This window comes from Bos taurus, chromosome 22, assembly GCF_002263795.3.
Source record: "Bos taurus isolate L1 Dominette 01449 registration number 42190680 breed Hereford chromosome 22, ARS-UCD2.0, whole genome shotgun sequence".
In the NCBI taxonomy this organism is placed as follows: domain Eukaryota; kingdom Metazoa; phylum Chordata; class Mammalia; order Artiodactyla; family Bovidae; genus Bos; species Bos taurus.
This window is the reverse complement of record NC_037349.1, coordinates 16,464,724-16,485,911: the sequence shown is the minus strand read 5'-3', so window position 1 is coordinate 16,485,911 and position 21,188 is coordinate 16,464,724. Positions and strand designations below refer to the sequence as shown.

The 21,188-nt window shown below is 43.2% G+C and overlaps 1 protein-coding gene and 1 long non-coding RNA gene across 3 annotated transcripts; one reads left to right on the top strand and one right to left on the bottom strand.

Annotated features, from left to right (window-relative positions):
• Window positions 1-7,682: 7,682 nt before the first annotated feature.
• Window positions 7,683-17,338, bottom strand: ZNF502 (zinc finger protein 502). Its single transcript, NM_001103101.1, is given in 3 exon segments — window positions 7,683-10,920; window positions 11,418-11,528; window positions 17,295-17,338. Coding segments are annotated over 2 exon segments (1,620 nt in total). The 5' UTR covers window positions 11,473-11,528; window positions 17,295-17,338; the 3' UTR covers window positions 7,683-9,355.
• Window positions 17,339-17,388: 50 nt separating this feature from the next.
• LOC101905925 (uncharacterized) lies at window positions 17,389-18,636 on the top strand. Of its 2 annotated transcripts, none has more exons than XR_009492346.1 (2): window positions 17,389-17,838; window positions 18,356-18,636. It is a non-coding gene; the product is annotated as an uncharacterized lncRNA (long non-coding RNA). The 2 variants fall into 2 exon arrangements; XR_239333.5 differs by having other exon boundaries at window positions 18,044-18,636.
• The last annotated feature ends 2,552 nt before the right edge of the window (window positions 18,637-21,188 follow it).

Here is a 21,188-nt window from a genome sequence, read left to right as displayed (position 1 = left end):
ATAGAATGAAACATATCATAAAAAATGATTAGGCCAAAAATGAAATTACCTGAAACCCTACCATCCAAAAGAAACTGTTGACATTTTTCTTCTAGGATCTCTCAGAGCACACATAGACACATACGTATACATGTATTGCGTGTACATATTAGACTAGAATGAATTCTTTGGGAAATAAATAGTCGTATCTATTCACAGAGTTCCCATTACCTAAAAATCCAGTTCACCTAGAACTATTCTTACTAAGTTTAACAGATACCCAGGCTCCACATTGCCTTCTGATGGCCAATAACAATGGTTGTGATTACTCTAGCTCTTGTTCCAAACAAAGCCAGGAACCCATTGCATACCCTCTGGGGAAACATTTAATTCACCTTTACAATGGGTCTTCCAATAATTTATATCAGTTTCTTTTTATTTACTTATTTGGCTGTGCCAGATCTTAGCTTTGGCATGTGGGATCTTGAGCTGTGGCATGGAAACTTAGTTGCACTATGTGGGATCTATTTCCTTGACCAGGGATGGAACCTGGGGCCCCTGCATTGGGAACAAAGCATCTTAGCCACTGGACCAACCAGGGATGTCCTTACTATCAGTTTCTGACCACTACATGATTAGACCATCATACTTAGCAATTCAGTGAGTGGTTTCAGGGTGTTCCACCTGACTTGAGTTTAAGTATCCATGATAATAAATTACTGCACACTCTGATCTATCCTGTAACCAATTACTCCAGAGCCTTCTTTCACAACGAGCCACTCTCACGCTAATTTGAGTAAGATGGTCCCATTTCTGGAGAGTTCTGTGTTTTCAGTCTGCAAGGTCTAGGTTTAGCGGTCACTTGGTGGTTTCCACCTTAAGTCTGCCTAATGATGGCCCATAACACTCCCATAGCAACCCATCCTGGGCTCTAGTTAGATTTCACTTACCCAGAGACAAGTTGTTAGGGATGCAAGCAACACTGGTTTGCCTCCTGGACACACTTCCCATGAGGAAGAGTAGGAATCTGAGGTGCAGAGGGACGAGAAAGACTACCCATAAACTGTTAGCTTACTTTACTTCTTTCATACTCTAGATTCAGGGGAATCCAGGAATATCCCATCCATACCCAAAATGACTATTTTAAGTCTAAATGAAAGCATGTCATTCTCCTGGGAGAGTATCACTAATGATGAAAAGTCAGGGAGAGGTCACAATGCACAAAAAAAGAGGGCTGGTGCCCTTAAGGACCAAGCATCCTGGGGTAAAATTTCTCCACCAGGAATAAGATTGGAGCCCACCAACCAACATCCCCCACCCTACCCCATACACACACTCCAAACCTAATGGAGAAGTCCCTGATTTCAAAAATCAAAGACTGTGGGGCAATAGTGAAAGGCAATGAGACAAGCACTAGACTGAATCAAAATGTCTGGGTTCTAGTCTCTGCTCTTCCACTATCTCATTTGCTAACCTGAAGCAAGTCACTCAACTTCAGTTGTGATTTCATTTTTTTTTTAAATCTGTGAAATGAAAAATTAGATTTTTTTAATCTGTGGAAAAAAAAAATATTTAAAGCTTCCTCTAGTACCAACATTTTGTGATCCTTTGACTCCAAAGATAGATGGGGAAAAAGCAAAAATCTCAAATCAAGCCCTTTCACTCCCTCTTTGATTGAAGCTCGTTATTCATTTATTTGAAAAGTACTAAGTGAGCAGCCACTATTTGTCAAGCAGTGAGATGGCCTCTTGTTAAGAATAAGCTGAGGGACTTCCCTGGTAGTCCAGTGGTTAAGACTCTGGGCTTCCACAGCAGGGAGCATGGGTCTGATCCCTGCTCAGGGAACTAAGATCCTGCATGCTGCCTGGCATGGCCAAAATAAATAAACAAATAGGCTAAGTGTGATAGGGCCCACATGGGGTCTCATTGATTAGATAGCTTGTTATGTCAACCTCGAAAACAGATAATAAATCAGGTGATCTGTGAGACTGACCAAATTGCCCAAATGTCATCCTGTTATCTCACTGGAGTCTATCTTCTCAAAGCTGTGAGACCACCAGATTCCAGACCTCTGGCTACATGACTATCCCTTCAGAGAATTTTTCATTGGTGGAGTATAAGAAGGACTCCATCAGAAAGGGAGAATGCTGGTTCTCCTTAAGAGCCAGTCATCCTCTTTTCCCTCTAATAAATCTCTTTTTCTTGCGTGACTGCCCGGCTCGTTTCTTTTTCTCTGCACTTGCCTTACAAAGTGAACAACAGGACAACACCCCAGCACTTAAGTGTCTCACAATCAGAGGCTGATGAATTTCAGGAAAATAAGACAGTCTCAGTGTGAAGCAGAATCTCCAACAAAAGACAGGGGAAGCCTATTGGAAGATGTTAGGGATCTCACCTAAGAGGAAAGGTTTTAGGAACCCCTATGAAGAAAAAGGAAAGAATACTGTATCAGAAGACAGTGACAGGATTTCCAGTCTAATCTGTCCCAATCCACTAGCACCTCTTGACACCGAACAAATTAATTACCTTCAAATTTCTAATTAGATTAATTCCCACCTCTAAACAATTTTAATATTCAGGTCAAGTATGAACCACATTACTTCCTCTAGAAAAGTTTTCTTTATCTTTCCAAGGCACTTTCTCAACATTCTAAAAGAATGTCACACATATCTACTGTAGTACTTTCCATTCTGTGTTTAACACTCTGATTACATTCCATCTCCCTCCACTAAACTTTGAAGACAAGTATATAACATGAGCTCGAAGCTGGCAGTCTCTTGGGTTTGAATCCACATTCCATCAGTTATTAGCCAACAAGTGGTATTGGGTAAGTTACTTTACCTTTTATGTGTTCCATTCTTAAATGTTAAATGGAGCTGCTAATTACCTTCATAGGGTTGAGATGATGTATAAACGATTTAATGCATGGACCGTATTTAGAATAATACCGGCTGATAAGCATACAATACATACTGCTGCTGCTGCTGCTAAGTCGCTCAGTCGTGTCCGACCCTCAGCGACCCCATGGGCTGCAGCCTTCCAGGCTCTTCAGTCCATGGGATTTTCCAGGCAAGAGTACTGGAGTGGGGTGCCATTGCCTTCTCCGACAATACATAGTACCCGCTGTTAAACTGTTGAGTCTGGAGGTCTTCACACAGCACCTACCCTGTTGCTATTAGGAATAAAAACTTACTGAAAGGAAAGAGATAACTTGCACATTCACTTATTCAACCCGCACAACTTTGTGAAGTGGCAAAACGAGGGATAGTATTCGTTTCTAGGAGACAGAAAACGGAAGTAACCCACGAGTTCGCTCACTCAAGTACAAATAAATGGAGCCCGGCCTCCCAGACCAGGGCTCTGGTACAGCCTTCGTCCCTCCCTCTCCAAGGGAGCCGGTCCCAACCCCCCGGCCTGTGCTCCAAAGGCCTGGCTCGCCCGAAAAGAAGAGGCGTTGAGGCCAGCTCAACTCCTGGGACCAGCCGCAGCCGGGGACGGCTAAATCTGCTCACCAAGCGAACCGCGAGGCACCGCCCGCCGCACTTCTCCGCCCTCTCGCGTCTGCGGGTTCCCAGGCGCAGGTCCGCCTGCGCTCCGGCCCAGCCTGACGCCAATACGCCGCACCAGCAAATGCAGCCGTCTCCTCCCTGGCAAGCCGCCGGGCTTCCTCCTCCGCCCCAAAACAGTCGCAAACGCACCTCAGTATACCTCTTCCCCTAATAAGGATGCTGAAGTCAAGTGAGAGTCGGGGTCATCCCTGGGAACTCTCACCCCTAGGTTAATTCACCCCTTCCCCAAAATTCTGTTCCAGGTCATCATCCTTTGAAGGTTTTCTGAAAGTTTCCTTAAACCTGGCTTCAACCATTCCTGCTACACATTCTCAACCGTCAGATACTTGGTCTCCTCAGAGGAACCAAAAACACCCTACTGCTTCGGCTGTTTAATCCACAATTGGCCAAAAGACAAGAGCTCTGCTTTGCCTTGAAGTCCCAGGTTCTCACTGTGTGAACCTGGTCAAGTTACCTACCCTTCTGTGCCACTTTCCTCACTTAGAAAGATATTAATTTCAAAGATACCAAATTTCATAGTGTTGCTGTCAGGATTAAATGAAGTTAATCCCAGCTCCAAGCCCCATTGACTGCAATGACTTACAGGACTTTCCTGCCTTCAAGGTAGCACCCCTGCCCCCCTTCTGAGAAACTTTAGATCTTGCTGATCTTCATTCAGGCAATATTTACATATTCCAGGAATGAAGCCATGGGCAGCAGGGCACCTGACCCACTTCCAGGCATTTCCAATGATCTGCAAGCTCAGGTAAATAGGGCTGTCACCCAGGTTCGAGTCCTTCAGGAAGATTTCCTGGAAGGGGAATGGCAACCCACCCCAGTATTCTTGCCTGGAGAATACCATTGACAGAGGAGACTGGCAGGCTACAGTTCATGGGGTCACAAAGAGTCCGACACGACTGAGTGACTAACAGTGACTAACACTTCTTACCATCATATCCCTAGTGTGCAGTAGTAAGCTTTCAGGAAGCAGTTAAGTGAATGAGATGCAACAGAGTTACCTGCTCAAATTTCCAGATGGACAATATTGTAAAGTAATTAGCCTCCAATTAAAATAAATTTTTAAAAATTCCCAGATGGACCATTTTCACAAAATGGAGTCCATTTATGATGCTGAAAACAGGAGTGGAAATGCCAGACTGAAACCATCGCTATCTTCAGCTAAAAGGGGACCCTTTGTAGAACTGTTAGCTGACAGGCCAGAGAAACGTTGGGCTTGCCTTTCTTTTTACCCAGTGTCTCAGCCTCAGCAATTCGTTTGAATCAAATAGCATCTTCTTCCTCCATAGCCCTAACATTCCACATGCCAGAGATCCTAAGCCTACATATTTTTTCCCTTTTAGACTTCAAAGAATCTCTATCAAGAGGCTCTGCTGGGTGGAAACTAACCCTGCAGTGGGGTGCCCCAGGCAGAGCAGGTTACTAGAAACAGGAATCTGGGGCTTAACTGCAGTTTGTGATGAGCTTCTTCAATGAGAGGTGGAAAATGGATTGGAGGAATGGACACCAAAAAATCCCACTGAACTAAGATGACCTTAGCCCTGCTCTAGCCAGCAGCTGCAAGAAAGTGAAACTAGAGCTACCGGGGTCAAGACTAGATTTCTGCATTATGTAGGGGAAAAGATGGTGCTAAAATGCAGAATGAACTTATTTCTCCGCCTTACTTACATGCAATAAGGTCTTATTCTACAGGCCAAAAAGCTTCTCGATCTACAGTGAGCTTCTCCCATTCTCAGAATAAGGGCATAACAGACACAAGGAAAGAGGCATCATGGAGCAGAGGTACAATAAAGAGAAATCAGAGGGAAAAGCAAGGACACTGGAATTTCAATTTCACCTGAGAATAGCTGTGTGACCTCAGGCAAGTTCAACCATCCTTCTGTCTTCCCTTCTCTCATTTTGTGGATCTCATGTGGCCTCATCTCATGTTCTTCTAAAGTCACAAATTACATTTCGACACACTGAATATAAGCAACACATTCTAATTCTTCATCATTCCAGAGCCCCAAGGTCTTCCGTGTTCGGATTTTCAAGCTCAACTACTCTCCTGCCAAGCCAGCATCACTGCTCAGCTTCTCTCTCTTACCACAAGGATATTCCAGTTCACATAGCTGCGCTTCTACACCTGCATGCATTTTCCTCTTCCTGTTGACCATGACATCAATATATCTGAAAACACTTTGTTAAACTATAATGGGACATTTAAATGCCTAATTTGTAACAGCACCCCCCCCCCAAATTTTTTGCTACATATTACTTTTGCTTATGAGATCCTCTCTGTATCAGAGTGGACCACACACTCTGTACCTTGGGGGAAGGTTCAGAATTCTTACTTCTGGCAAACACTTAATGACATACTCTTGTATTCACTGTACCTTTCTGCTAGTAACTGTGGACTTAAGTCACAACCTGCATTTGGGCATGGAGGATTGTCTGACTCAATTTTAGTTGAGCTCAACAGGTATTTACTGAGCACCTACTAAAGGCCAGAAACTGTGGATACAAAGATGAATAAATTTCACATGCCTCCTGCCCTGATGGAGCTGACAGTGGGAAGAGAAAGATTTGTAAACTAGCCATTATAAACTGAAGTGAAAGTTGCTCAGTCGTGTCTGACTCTTTGCAACCCCATGGACTGTACAGTCCATGGAATTCTCCAGGCCAGAGTATTGAAGTGGGTAGCCATTCCCTTCTCCAGGGGATCTTCCCAACCCAGGTCTCCTGCATTGCAGGCAGAGTTTTTGCCAGCTGAGCCACAAGGGAAGCCCAAGAATACTGGAGTGGGTACCCTATCCCTTCTCCAGCGGATCTTCCTGACCCAGGAATTGAACTGGGGTCTCCTGCATTGCAGGTGGATTCTTTACCAACTGAGCTATCAACCATTATAACCTGATACATAAAATGATGAAGCCAAAAAGTACAGACATACAGAACATGTGACATCAGGGACAGCTTTGAAGAGGTGTTGCCTGAGTACATTCACAAGTGACAAATGAGAGCCTCCCAAGCAAGCAGAAGCAGGGAAGGGAAGCAGGCGATAGGAAGAGAATGTGCAAAGGTGCCAAACTAGAGTCCAATGATGATGAGTCACAGGAATTTGCACCATGGAATAGAACGTGCAAGGAATGCCCTCTGAAATGATGACACAGGCACAGGCCAGATGAGGAGACTCAGGTACCCCTGGAGGCTAACACTTTATTCAGAGAGAACCACAGAGCTGCCACAGTTGTGTCTTGCAAAGACCATCCAGAAGACATGTGAAAGATGGCCCAGTGGTACAAGAAACTGCAAGACTAGTTGGGAAAATGGGGGGAAAGCCTAGGAAATAAATCAGGGAGCTTGGATAAAGCACTATCAGTGGGGGTGGCTTCCTAGTTTAGGAGTTATAAGTCAACTGGATATGGTGGTTGATTGGATATGAGGGAAGGCTGAGGAAGAAGCTAGCTTGAGGCCAAGCTGGAGAGACTTGATACATGGTGGGCCAGCAACTGACACAAAGTCAGGAGTAAATATCTGCATGTGTGAGAATATGGGATGAGGGTAAAGCTGATGAGTTTTTTCTTTCTGCTTCTCCAGGAAGTAAAAATGGTACCAGATTTTCTTAGCCTGAGGATTAAAATCTTGGTTTGTCCATTCCATTTTAGAAAATCTTTCTAACAACTGAGGCATCTTTCACCCTTAAGATTTTCTGACTTCTTCCTCAAGAAAACTCTCCCTTTCCTCTCTAACCTCCAGTCAAGACTCCAAAGATGGCAGTATATAAATATCACTCTAAATGTCAAGAAGTTCCTAAAGTTTTTGGTAAGCGAAGTTTGATTAAAATATATTAACTCAACAAATAACCATTTACTGAGCATTTACTATGTGCTAGCAATGAATTCTTTAGTGTTTGAAAAAATACAGACATTTGCTTTCCATGAGCATACAGTTTTCATAGGGTTGTTTTTTCCCCTAAGACATTAATTTATTCAATTATGAACTGCTCTATGGCAGGTTTGAGAACATTATCTTTATAGCTGGAGAGGGGAAAGTACGTTATTTCTGTCATATTCCCATTATTGGTAGTTACTAATGCTTATAAGACAGTTCCTCTGGGAAAAAAAAATCAATGCTGAATTCCAAAGAACCATTCCAGAATTAACTTACTTTAGTTGTGTTTAATGGTCATATTTTTTAAAACTATATAAACTTCAGAGCATAGAAAACTATTTCAAATACCAATCAAAGGCTATCCTCATATAATCTTCCACAGCTGACTCTCTGGGTAGCAGTTAAGAACAAGAAAGAGAATGGAGAAGTAAAGGGGAAACATGCCCTTCTTTTCACTCAAAAAATAAAATGCCATCAGTCATGGCAAATCATGCTATCTTGATTTTCAGCGTTAAAAGAGGTAATTCTCTTTAGAATTCTTTCCAAATGCATCCCATGAGAAGGGTTCCTTAGATAGCTCTAGTTCACAAAGAATGCTAAACATCCTGGAATAATAAAGTCCTAATAAAAACAAACATCCGACTCTCATGAATCTATGATTATCTCCAGTGCTGGGACTTCCCTGATGGTCCAGTGGTTAAGACTCCACGCTTCCGCTGCAATGGGCACGGGTTCGATCTTGGTAAGGAAACTCAGATTCCTTGTGCCAAGTGGCACAGTCAAAACAAAGCAAAAAACAAACCTCCAATGCCATGATTACACAAAACCTAGCCTTCTCCGGTACAGTGACTTCATCATTGAAGCTTTCTCTAAGGACTGGCCCACCAATGCCCAAGTCCAGCCAACCTGAAAGGGGCTGCCTTCCTTTATCATGAATGCTTTCTCACCCTAAGGGCTAACAAACCAAATCCCAAGCTGATCCTAGCGGGCTCCTATCCCCTGGTCCCTGTGTACTAGTCGCCCAGTCAAACTGATAAGGGACAGGAATATGCCCTAGTCCAGGTCAGGAATATGTGGGTGGCTTGCTCAGTCACAGGCAGGCTTCCTGCTCTGAGGCCTCTTACCACTGGTAACCCAGCAAAAACCATTTCCTTTCTGGGTAAGCCAATAATTCCACAGGGACAAAAGATAGGTCTTCCTCTCTGTGACCCTCTGAGCAGATCTGACTTCCTTCCCACAAACTGACAGCATTTGAGAAAAGCTTTGACTTATTTCCTTCTTAGCCCCAAGTGACCCTCTAGCTTTAAAGGATTGGGACAGATCTCCCTCACCCTGATAAAGTCTTCTTCACCATTCCTGTAGCGATCAGCCCAGTTCTTGCCATATATCCTGATATTTATTGAATAAATAAATGAATAATGACTCTGTTTTCATTTGTTTCTGTCTAACCTTCATGGGGCCACGTCCACAGATGGGCAGCCTTCCCACAATAGCCACCTCGGTCATTTAGAGGCTATTCAGCACCCCCTCAGAACAGCTGCCACTTTCACATTGAGCACCAGTTTGGAATGGCAACCCAGCCTAGTGAGCAGTGAACACAGGTGACAAGCTGGGGAGGTAAGGCAGGAGTGTAATAAGGGAAACACAGTGTTAACTTGATAAATGGCACCTCCAGCTATTAGAGTGCCCTAGGGAGAGGAATGGCAAGGAGCCAAGATTTCTCTGAAAAGTAGGAACTTCCTTCCTATCCTGTATTCCCAGATGCCCACCTGGAGTAGGCTCTGTATTCTCCAAATTCCCACCTCCATATTTGGGAATATTCTTCTGAGTATGGTGTCCAAGTCTCCTTTATCCTTCTCTCTAGGAACTGTTCCTGTGCCTCTCCCCTAGGCCAGATTCCTAGCACTCTCCCTAGAGAAACCATCACACGAATGCCAGATTTATTCAGCACTGTGAAGTTTCTGATGTCTGAAAAGGACTGAACTATGTCTAAAGAATTTTCCACAGTCAACACACTCATAAGGCTTCTCACCAGTGTGAATCCTGTAATGTTCACTAAGGTGTGCATACTTGCGGAAGGCTTTCTCACACTCACTACATTTATAGAGCTTCTCACCAGTGTGAGTTCTGTGATGTTCAGTAAGAGATGTGTTGTGAGCAAAGGCTTTCCCACATTCTTGACATTTATAGGGCTTCTCTCCAGTATGAATTCTCATATGCTGAGTGAGGCAGGTATTCTGGTTAAAGCCCTTTCCACATTCATTGCATTTATAGGGTTTTTCTCCAGTGTGACTTCTCTGATGCCGAATAAGGCAAATGCTCTGAATGAAAGCTTTACCACATTCACTGCATTTGTAGGGTCTTTCTCCTGTATGAATTCTCTGATGTTTAGTGAGTGGGGTGCTCTGAGCAAAAGCTTTGCCACATTCCTTACATTTATACGGTTTTTCTCCAGTATGAATTCGCTGGTGTTTAATAAGGGATGGGCTCTGACAAAAGGCTTTCCCACATTCCTTACATTTATAGGGTTTCTCTCCAGTATGAATTCTCTGATGCTGAGAGAGGTTTGCCTTTGTATGGAAAGTTTTCCCACACTCATCACATTTATACGGTTTTTCCCCAGTGTGAATTCTCTGATGTTGTGTAAGATTTGAGTGTTTGCGAAAAGAAGAGCCACATTCGTTGCATAAATAAGGTTTCTCACCAGTGTGAATTCTCTGATGATGAATGAGGTGTGTGTTCTGACTGAAGGCCTTCCCACATCTATTACATTTGTAAGGTTTTTCTCCAGTATGAGTTCTCTGGTGTTCAGTGAGATGTGAATGATTGCGGAAGGAATTCCCACATTCGTTACATTTATATGGTTTCTCTCCAGTGTGGATTCTCTGATGCTGAGTAAGAAATGATCGACATCTAAATGTTTTCCCACACTGCTCACACGCATATGGTTTCACTCCAGTATGAATTCTTTGATGTCGAATAAGGAATGAGCTACGACTAAAAGTTTTCCCACATTCCTCACATGTGTAGGGTCTTGTATGAGTTCTCTGATGCTGGGTAAAGGATGAGCGCTGAGTAAAGGTTTTTCCACATTCACCACATTTCCAAGATTTTTTCTGTGTAGAGAGGGTCAAACATTTACTTTGGCCTGAAATCTCATTGGTGTGTATGTTACTTGTCTCCCATTTATGTAGGCTCTCTTCTGTAGAAACCCTGAGATGTGTAACAAGACTTGAGGTCAAAAGCAAGCCTCTCTCAAAATGATATTCCTGGCTAATCATTTCTGGAGGTGCTTCCTTATGGATAAAAGTTATTGCTCCAAAACCTTCTCGGAAAAAGCGTGGTCCAGGAGCCTCTCTGGGAGGGTTTTCCTTCATGTTCTCATATATACGTTTTTCTTCAAATGTAGAATCCTGGTATTCATCCTCTCGGGATCTCTTTGATGCTACCCCTGGCAACTCAATATCAGTGCCATTCTGCTCTGGAGCAGGCTTGTTCATCCAACCTGAAAAAAACCACCACAGTAAATGTCTCTTGTGTAGGGCAGAGTGGAAGTCCCTTAACTTAGAGGGACCTCATTTTGACAGGCCTTAATACTGGCCTATGAGTAAGGGTCAATAAGAGCAAGTGAGCAAGTAATTCAGAATTATAAGCGGTGGAAGAGATCTGCACCAGGATAAGGTGATGATCATTAATGAGAAATGGGTAGCTGCAGACACCAAGGAAGTGAGGCAATCAGAGACAAGGGAGATAAAAGGAAAAAGACAAACAAATAACAGACTAAGATTAGGGCAAAACAGTGAGAGAATGTAAACGAGCCAAATAGTGGAAATGAGATCAAATGAGTACCAGGGAAAAGCTGGCCCCAAGAGATGCTCACTCACATTCACCCCAACATCCCAAAAGAGAGGGCAATTTTCTCTTCTGAGCTTCATTCAGTTTCTCTTGTAAAATTTCCAAAGCCCTCCTATTTCTTCCACTGGTGAACACTTGCTCACTCACCTGGACAAATCTCTCTTCCAATCACTCTCTCTTCAGCTCCTTGCATATTCAACATCCACAAATCTTCTCTTTGCTTTGATTGTAAAAGACTTCAAGGTTGGAAGTGGAGCCCTGCTCATAGAGGAAAAAAAGGTGGGGGAGGGGATATCACTGTCCCAGTAAACAGAAAAATGAGAAAGAGCTGTTGTCTGAGGATACTATCTGATAACTCACACAAAACCTGTCAGGATAGCAATGTGCCTGCATCACCAAGTGTTACGGATGGCTTCCAGCTTTCTGGATTCACAAACTCTATCTGTCAGCTGTTCAAGTGACAGCCAGACAGACTAACATATTAGGAAATACTCAAGCACTTGATAAATACATCAGAATGTTATTTATAAAGATAAAAATAACTATGAATGGGAATATCCATGTCAATGAGTCCATTATACAATAATCTAAAGAAAAGGTAATTAATATAATCAAAATTTACATGGGGGAAATGGCCTCATAGCAAGGCTAATGCATTAGGTCTGATCCACCCACCTCCCCTATATGTCAAGGAGCTGGATAGTAGTTAGGGATTTCTCTCTATTTGATACAATCTAGAGATACACTGATTGTCCTTTCTTCAAGGTGTCTTATCAGTGAAAAATTTTTTCTTCAGGCACAGCTCAATATAAAACTGTAGGCTGCAGTTAAAAAAAAACATTCTGTGAAATAATTTTTGACTTACAAAGAGTTGCAAAAATAGTAGAAAGTTTCTGGTTTTTGGAAAGTCAAAATTGTAACTGTTCATCAAAAAATCTCTCTCCCTATAAGCCTGAAGTGAGAAGTAAAACTGGAAACATCTCAAGAAAAACAGAAGGCAGGGGGATGGTTTATCATAATGAAGACCTCAGAAAACATGAAAGAATAGGATGTCTGGTGAAGTAATTAATAAGACCAGCTCTGTGGCCTTCTCATCAAGGTCTGTGCCTCAGTGTTGAGTTTTAGAGGTTTAGGAGGATTCTAGATGGGATCTCCTGATCCTCTTCCATAACAGGGACATAAAGTGGACACACTGCAGAATCCTACAGATATTCATGAGGTAGAGTGGGGTCTGGGTATAATCAGAACTAGACAGTGGAGAAAAAGTCAGACATGACCCTGCCCACCCAGAGCTTAGGTCACAGCTCAACAAAGAAATTACACCAGTAGTTACAAATAAAGTGAAAGTGAAAGTGAAGTCGCTCAGTCCTGTCTGACTCTTTAAGACCCCATAGACTGTACCCTACCAGGCTCGCCTGTCCATGGGATTTTCCCGGCAATAGTACTGGAGTGGATTGCCATTTCCTTCTCCAGGGGATCTTCCCAACCCAGGGCTCGAACCCGAGTCTCCCGCATTGTAGACAGATGCATTACTGTCTGAGCCAAAGCAGAAATATTGGGCACTGTGGAATGCTGAGCAAAGGGGACCTAATCTAACCTGGGAAAGAAAGCCTCACTGAAGAAGAGATAAGTAAGGATTAGATGGGTGAAGAGGGAAAAGAAGATATCAAGAGAAATGAAAGGGAGTATATAAAAGGAATCAAGCCCCATGCTTCAGAAGAATGAACGAGATCTAGTAAGGCCAAAGTATGAAACACTAGAAATGAGCCATGAAGCCTGAGGCAAGCAAATACAATCCTGCAGGTCATTTTAAGGAATTAACCCTAAACTGGGCAGGAAGCCACAAAAAGGACCGGAAAAGGTTTGAAAAGATGTGACATGATTAGATCTGCTATTACACACACACATCCTTTTGTCCATAGTACAAGAAAAGAAGTGTGTACAGGGGTGGAAGGTCGGAGGCAAGGTGAAGGCTGGAGTACCCCTGAGAGGTTGTTACAGCAGTCCAATAAGGAGACTGGGCTGACTAAGAGAAAAGACAAAAGGAATATTAGAGGGAGATGTAAGGAGAAAAGGTTAATGACAATTTGCTGGTTTGAAGCTTGAGTGATGACAGTAACCTTTAATGAGAGTGGGAACACTGGTTTGGGAGGGAAAAAATACACTCAGTTTGAAATATCAGGCATACATGGATATTAGAGGAGAAAGGTATGGGAAGAAAACTTATATTTAGAATTTTTGTCATAAAGAGAGTAATTGAAATTCTGGGGGTAACAGATAAAATCATCAAGAGTATATAGCTAGGGGATCTCCCCAGCAGTTCAGTGGTTAAGACCACCATTCCAACTCAGGGAGTGGGGGTTTGATCCCTGGTGGGGGAACTAAGATTTTGCGTACTGTGTGGCACAGCTTAAAAAAAAAGAGAGTGTACTTAGGAAACCTTAACAGTGAGTTTACACATTTACAAGGAAGTTAAACTCTGGCTTTTGATTTTATAGACTCTTAATCCCCTAAGAGAAATATGTAAAATAATTTAATATATGATAAAAATTGGCATTTCTAATCATAAACAATCGATCTCTCCCCAATTATGCTGAGATTGTTTAACTATCTGGAAAAAACACTTAGTGAGATTCCTATTTCATACCACATACCAAAATAAATCTAAATTGAGTAAAGGGTTAAAAATGTATTTTTTAAATTTACACATCAAAAAGTAGATGGACCTGATAAATAAAAAGATTCTTATTAATAAGTAAAGAAAAAAGATGAACTGACAGAAAAATGGGTAGTATAACAAATACTCCAAGAATTACAAAAAGCCAATAAACATATCAAAACAAAGCTCCACCTTCATGGTAATCAAAAAAATGAGAACTGAAAGAATGAAGAATTAACTTTTATATCAAATTGGAAAATTTCTCTTTAATGCTAAAACTCAAAAACTGGCAAAGGTCAGGAAAAGAGCCTCTCACACACGACTGGTGGGAATGTAATCTGGTACCATCTTTCTAGAGATAATCCAGTTATATATATTAGGTCTTAAAGTTGTATGCTGAGTGTCAATTGGGACACCATGATCACCATTTTGTAGGTACAGGAACTCAGAACAAAATTCTCAGTCTCAAAATTCTCAGGTGTATACTATATACACCTGCAATGTATCTCAGAAGATCCTCAAATTTATCAATATGTCATAATTTCAGATACAAATGTAGCATCATATATGTATGTTTAAAATATGCATATGAATAAGACCAAAAAAGAAAATTAATCATCACCATGGGGATATGAATTATGAATGATTTTCCCCCCTCTATTTCCCATATTTCCTCAATTATTTATATTCTGCTTTATTTTTTAAAAACTAACTTAAGGAATTCTCTGGTGGTCCAGTGGTTAGTACTCTGCCCTTTCACTGCTGAGGGCCTGGCTCAATCCCAGGTTGGGAAACTAAGGTCGTACAAGCTGCACAGCATGGCCGAAATAAATAAATAACTTAAATCTCTCACAATATCTATCAATTTGTTAGCCACGATCATCTCTGAGGAATAAGATTATGGGACACTTTTTTCTTTTTTCTGGCTGCGCCACGGGGCATGCAGGATCTTCTCCAACAAGGGATTGAACCTTTGGCCCCTGGGTTGGGAGCACAGAGTCTTAACCACTGGACCACCAGAGAAGTCTGAAACTTTTGTTGTCTTAAGGCCTTTCTTTTTGTAATGCTTGAAAGTTTTCCTGTAGAAATAAATAACTCTGTAATCACAGAAAAAAGTGAAAAATATAATCAGAGATGAGACTTATGTGCAAGGATCACATTATTACTATAATTTTAAGAAAATACAGGCAAGTAAAAATTGACGGTATACCAATATAACAGATTATGAAATTACTAAGACTCATGTTTTCAAAGAATACTCATGAGAATACATATGTTAAAACAGGAGACTACAAAACACTAAAAACAAAAAACATGCACATATATACCAGTACTAAAGTAAGCATTCAATAATCAGAAACAATTATCAACTACACAGATATACACAAAATACACACATAAAAAAGGACAGTAGAAGACCCTCCAAAATGTCAACAACTGATCTCTAGGTCATTTAATGGGTTACTTTATTTTGTCCTTTATATTCTTCTACATATTTCACTTGTCCTGCAATAAACATGAATTACTTTCATAATCCAAAAAATATCTTAAAGTGAAAGATCTGGCTCAGAGTTTTAATCCCCCGCCCCCCCAAAAAAACTCTTTTTAAAAAAATGCCACATCTAATGGATATGGTATAGGTTTCCCATTCAGAATAAGATCAAAGTGGCAAAGTGAGCTGTACTGAAACTCAAGACATAGACCATGTGAACAGGCTATTTATCTGAAAAAGGTGACAAATCAGGTAATATTCCAAGTCCTTCCAGCTCCAACGCTCTGTGAAACCCTTGACTAAATGAGTTCACATAAAGGACTTATAAAAATATATGCCACATAGCAAGCACTCAACATAAGTTCAGAAATATCACGTTTGAGAAGGACAAGTCTGTTACATATACTCTCCAGTTGTGGATCATCTAAGCTGTTTGTCTAAATCAAAAGTTGGCAAGCATTGCCTTTGTAGTTTGAAAACAGAACTAGACAATATGTAAACAAGTGAGCTTGTTTGTTTCAACAATTTTTTTTTTTTTTTTTTAACAAAAACAGGTGGTAGACCAAAATTTAGCCCATGGGTCACAGTTGGCTGACACCTGGCTTCTAAGTCGGCCAGAATGGAATGCTTACACAAATAAGTAATGTGAAATATCTGTTCATGATTTTAAGATGCTAAAAGGATCAAACTTAATCCATATTTGGGGAAAACAGGTATATATATATATACATATATATATATATAAAAACTTCATCTTGCTAAAATTTACAGGGACCTAGCATCCTCCTCATGTCTTGTAAGGTTTCTCCCTGCTGCTACTTTGCTACTCCTCTAGAAGCGGCTGAAGGATTCTGGGAAGCCAGGTGTTTTTCAAGAACTGAAACCACAATTCCTTACATAACACCACACTTAAATGTACTGTTTTGTGAAGCCCTTCCTGATTTGCTTGTTGGCCCCAAGTAAAGTATTCCTCCAGGTTGCAAAAGCACCCTGGACCTACATTTTCTGCAGCGTTGGGTCCTTAATAGCAGTGCGTCCTCGGATAAGTCATCTATTCTCTGCGGACCTCGATTTCCTCATTGAAAATTAGATGTTGTGAAGGCTAAATAAATGCACAACTGTTTCAAACAGTGCCTGGTATTCGTTAACTGCCAAATAAACGAGGTTTAAAATATTATCACAGGTCTGCTCACATATATATCTTCCAGTACTACACTGGGAAGTGACTTCCCACTTGGCAAGGCTCCGAGGTCACTCACTCTTGTAGTCCCGCCTCTAAATTCTACGTAATATTTGGCAAGTAATGGATAGTAAACTTTTGTTGTTAGACATAAACGTTTCAGAGTACATACTGTCAAATGAGCTTTGTAGAGAAAAGAAGGCAGTGACAATTCAACAGTAGAGATCAAGAAACCGGCTCGGTATCCCAGGGAATTACAGCTCAGGTCTCCAAACTCTCTCGCTAGTGGGTTTCACACTATTTGCTTTCTCCTCTTAAGTCCCTTCAAATTTTTTTTAAGTTTGAGCTGCAGGACTTTTGGGGGAAACAGCTGTACCCAAACGGAGAACTCTGACCCCCAGGATTTCGTTTCCGAACTCGGGTCCTAGGTCTCGGTCATTTATCCGTTACTCAATCATCATTCACTCATTCACGCCATCATCTTCTTAGGCGTGTTCTGTGTGCCAGGCCCTGGTGAGTGCAGTGCTGAAGCTGCAAGCGGGGATGGGCTGCCAGGAGCTCGGGGCCGTCCCGGTACGCAAATATTCGGGGAGAACGAGGCCCGGGCGGGTTTCCACATAAACCAGGGCTGCCGCCACTGCCGAGAGGCGTGCGGTGTCTGTCTTTCCCTTCCCCTGGGTCCCGCCCGCTCACCGTGATGTCCGGGGCTCCCCACAGGGCAGCGACCACTGTCCGTGAGGTACACGGAGACCCAGGGGTTAGAGTCACCTGCCGAGGCCGGAAGAACAGCGGCGCGGCCGGTAGTGCGTCATCAGAGGCCCGGCGGCTCTTGTCCGGCGCAGCCCTCGGCTGTCTAGGAATTGAGAGGAGCCTCTCGATAGCACCCTCGTAGAAGGCGATCCCCGTCGGTTTCCCTCCAAGCCCAGTGGAGGGCTTGTCCCATGAAAGACTGCCTTGCCCGGAATACAGTGACCACCTCATGCCTCGGGAAAACTGTAGATGGGGGCGTTAGGGTTGGAAAAAGTACTAGGTGGGTGTCAGAACGGGCCATCTCAGCAAGGGAGTAATACATCGCATCTGCTACAGGATAACTCGTGGCACTTCCCTACTGGTCCAGTGGCTAAGACTCCGTCCTCCCATTGCAGGAGACCCAAATTCTATCCCTGGTCAGGGAACCAGATCCCACATGCTGCAACTGATCCTGTGTGCTCAACTAAGACCTGTGGCAGCCAAATAAGTAGGTTTTTTTTTTTTTTTTTTTTTTTTAATGCTGGCCCTACCTTCTCCCCTTCCCTTGGCTTATAGGCAATGGGGACAGCCCATAAATGCTGGCTCCTTCCTCAGCATAATGGTTCCTTGGACTGCATCTAAACAGACTCTAACTTTTGGGAACTGAGTTATAACTTCACATCTCCTCCCTCTGACCTGTTTCCTCTCAACAGCCAAGACCTCTCTGCTTCTTACTCTCAAGCTTCAAGTAGATTTGGTGTAACTCCCAGCAGCGGTGATGGTAAATCCAGACCAGCTCGAGAGGCAGGACTGAGCCTGACTAAGGGCTTTGCTGGCCCCAGTCTGCCCAGTTGAGGGCTCACCACCACCAGGGGACAAAAAAGAACAGTGGCTCAGCAGCTCCTGCCATTGACGTCTATGCATGAGGGAGTCAACTGGCACTGTACTCCATGTTGAACTGTAAAAGTAAAAATGTTTTCCCAGTCAAGTTAGGGTTGGTCTCTCTCACCCACATCTATCCACAGGAATGGGCTTACCTGGTGGTTCAGTGGTAAAGAACCCGCCTGCCAATGCAGGAAACACAGGAGACTCCGGTTTGATTCCTGGGTCCGGAAGATCCCCTGGAGAAGGAAATGGCAACACACTCCAGTATTCTTGCTTGGGAAATCCCATGGATAGAGGAGCCTGGAAGGCTACAGCCCAGGAGCTGCAAGAGTTGAACATAACTTAGCGACTAAACAACATCCACAGAACTATGGCAGGCTTCTGCAACCAGGCAGCCTTTAAATAAAGGGTTACAAATCCCTTTCAATCGCCTCATTTCATCCCAACCGCCTAACCCTGAGTGGAAGAGAGGATTTACGTTCAGAGAAGTTAGGGATTTGTCCTGGGTTGGAGGTAAGTGAGCAGCAGGGCCAGAGTAGCATACTGTCAGGAACTTTGGGAAAATAATCTTGTCCACAGTGGCACGTCTGACTTGTTTCCAGCGGCCCGAGGCGAGAGAAGTCAGCTCGGCAGGACCGGAGTCCCAGGGTCTGGAGGAAGCTGTCCTTGCGCTGGTACGAGCCCTTCCTTCTCCAACCCATTCCCCTCACCCTCCCACCTTGTCTATTCCTTAGGCCGCCCCGCTCCCTTCTCTCTCTGCTCTTCCCCACCCTCATACCTATTCTTTTCCTGCCTGCCCTGGCCCCGTCCCCAGCTCCCAGCACAGCGCCCACTCCCCGGTGGCAGCCTCCTCCTCTCAGTAGCTGACCTCAGGCTGCAGCCTCTTCTCCGCTTTCCTTCCCAACACACCCGCTCCCAGCGCCTGACTATAGCCAGATCCTCCCTTGGCCAAACTGCCAATCCCTCCTTCCCCTCCATCCTCTGCACTGCTGGCTCACCCCGCCCCTTCCCGCTCTTCCCTCTGCAACTGCCCCTCCCCAGTGAGACCCTCACCTCCGGGTATCCCAGGCGCCAGCCAGTCCAACCCAGATCCCGGACCCTCAGGCGCCAGGCTGCAGGCTCTTGCCCCGCAGCTCCAGGAAGCGAGGCCGGGTCACCATCTTTGCGGTTCTCCCGCTCGGTTCCTCCTGCTGGAACCCGGGGAAAAGCGGCCGGCTGTGGGGCCAGGACCCAACTCGGTCCCTACTATAAAATGGATTTCCAATGAACCTGTCTGAAAGGACTAGGTGAAATCATGGGAGAATGAAGCATCTTTAAGAGGGCAAGTCTTTGATCTGACAATAAATGGTAAATATCCAAACAGCAAAGATCACAGTAAAGGGACTGACTGTAAACTGGGGGAAATACTTGCAGCACATATGGCAGATGAGAAGTGTCATTTCTTTACTACAGAATTGGTAGAAATAAATTCTTAGGGTTTTCCTTGTGGCTCAGCTGGTAAAGAATCCGCCTGCAGTGCAGGAGACCTGGGTTTGATCCCCTGGTTGGGAAGATCCCCTGGAGAAGGGAAAGACTACCCACTCCAGTATTCTGGCCTGGAGAATTCCATGGACTGTATAGTCTATGGGGTCACAAAGAGTCGGACTCGACTGAGCAACTTTCGCTTTCACTTTTCACTTTAGAAATAAATTCTTAAGAGGGTCAACAACCCAACAGAAAAAAAAAATGCTTAAAGAACATGTACAGGGAATTCACACACAAAAAGAAATACACATGACTTTTAAACACAAGACATGATTTTCAGGTTCACTCATGTTACTGCTGCTGCTAAGTCACTTCAGTCGTGTCCGACTCTGTGCGACCCCATGGACTGCAGCCTACCAGGCTTCTACGTCCGTGGGATTCTCCAGGCAAGAACACTGGAGTGGGGTGCCATTGCCTTCTCCCTCACTTTAACTGAATGCAAACTAAAATATGAGAGCATTTTTCATTTATCAGAGCAGAAAAGACAACAATAGTATCATAGAGGATTCAGGGAAGTGGGCATTTTCACACATACTGGGAACTGCTTTTGCAATTTCTATCTAAATATCAAATGCACATACCCTTTATCAGTTTATCCTGCAGACAAAGTTGTATGCATACAATTTTGTCTGCAGGATAAATTGATAAAGGACAGTATGCTGGGATATTCATCATGGCATTGTTTGTAAAAGCAAAAGATAGAAAAGAACCTACATGACCACCAGTAGGGCACTTGCTCCATGAATCACAGTACATCCATATAACAGAATATCACACAGCAGTGAAAAAGAATTAGAACTTACAGGCAAACAAACCATCTCCAAGACACACTGAGTTAAGAAAAAAAAAAGTATCCTAAGGTCGTGTGTGTGCGTGTGTGGGGGGGAATATATAAGACTATAAATGCATGTCTGGGAGGATCCCCAAGAAATTGACAACAGTTATCTCTGTGATGCACGTACTGGGGTACTCTGGGCTGGGAGGGACACAACTTCTTTATTGTCTGCTCTTGTACCACCGAACTTCTTACCACAGGCAAGCACTGTTGTTCCAATTAAATAAAGCACTTTTAGATGAGGAGAGGGGTTCTTGGAGGCACACTGAGAAGATAGCTTGGGTGAGGAGATAATGGCCTTTAGCCTTAGTTATCTTAATCCTGACTGTGACTACTGACTATGAAAATGTAGATAATCCAAAAAAGTGGGGGCATATGTATACCCACCTGATTCATTTTGCTGTATAGTAGAAACTAACACAACATTGTAAAGCAACCATGCTCCAATAAAAACTTACTTCAAAAAAAAAAAATAAATAAAGAGAATGTAGACAATAAGAGAACTTCCCTCCTCAGGTGAAGTCTAAATGAGATTAAAAAAAAACATTTGGCATTTAGCAGAGTGCCTAGCACACAGAAAACCCCTCCAACTAACAGCAGTTACAACCTTGCTA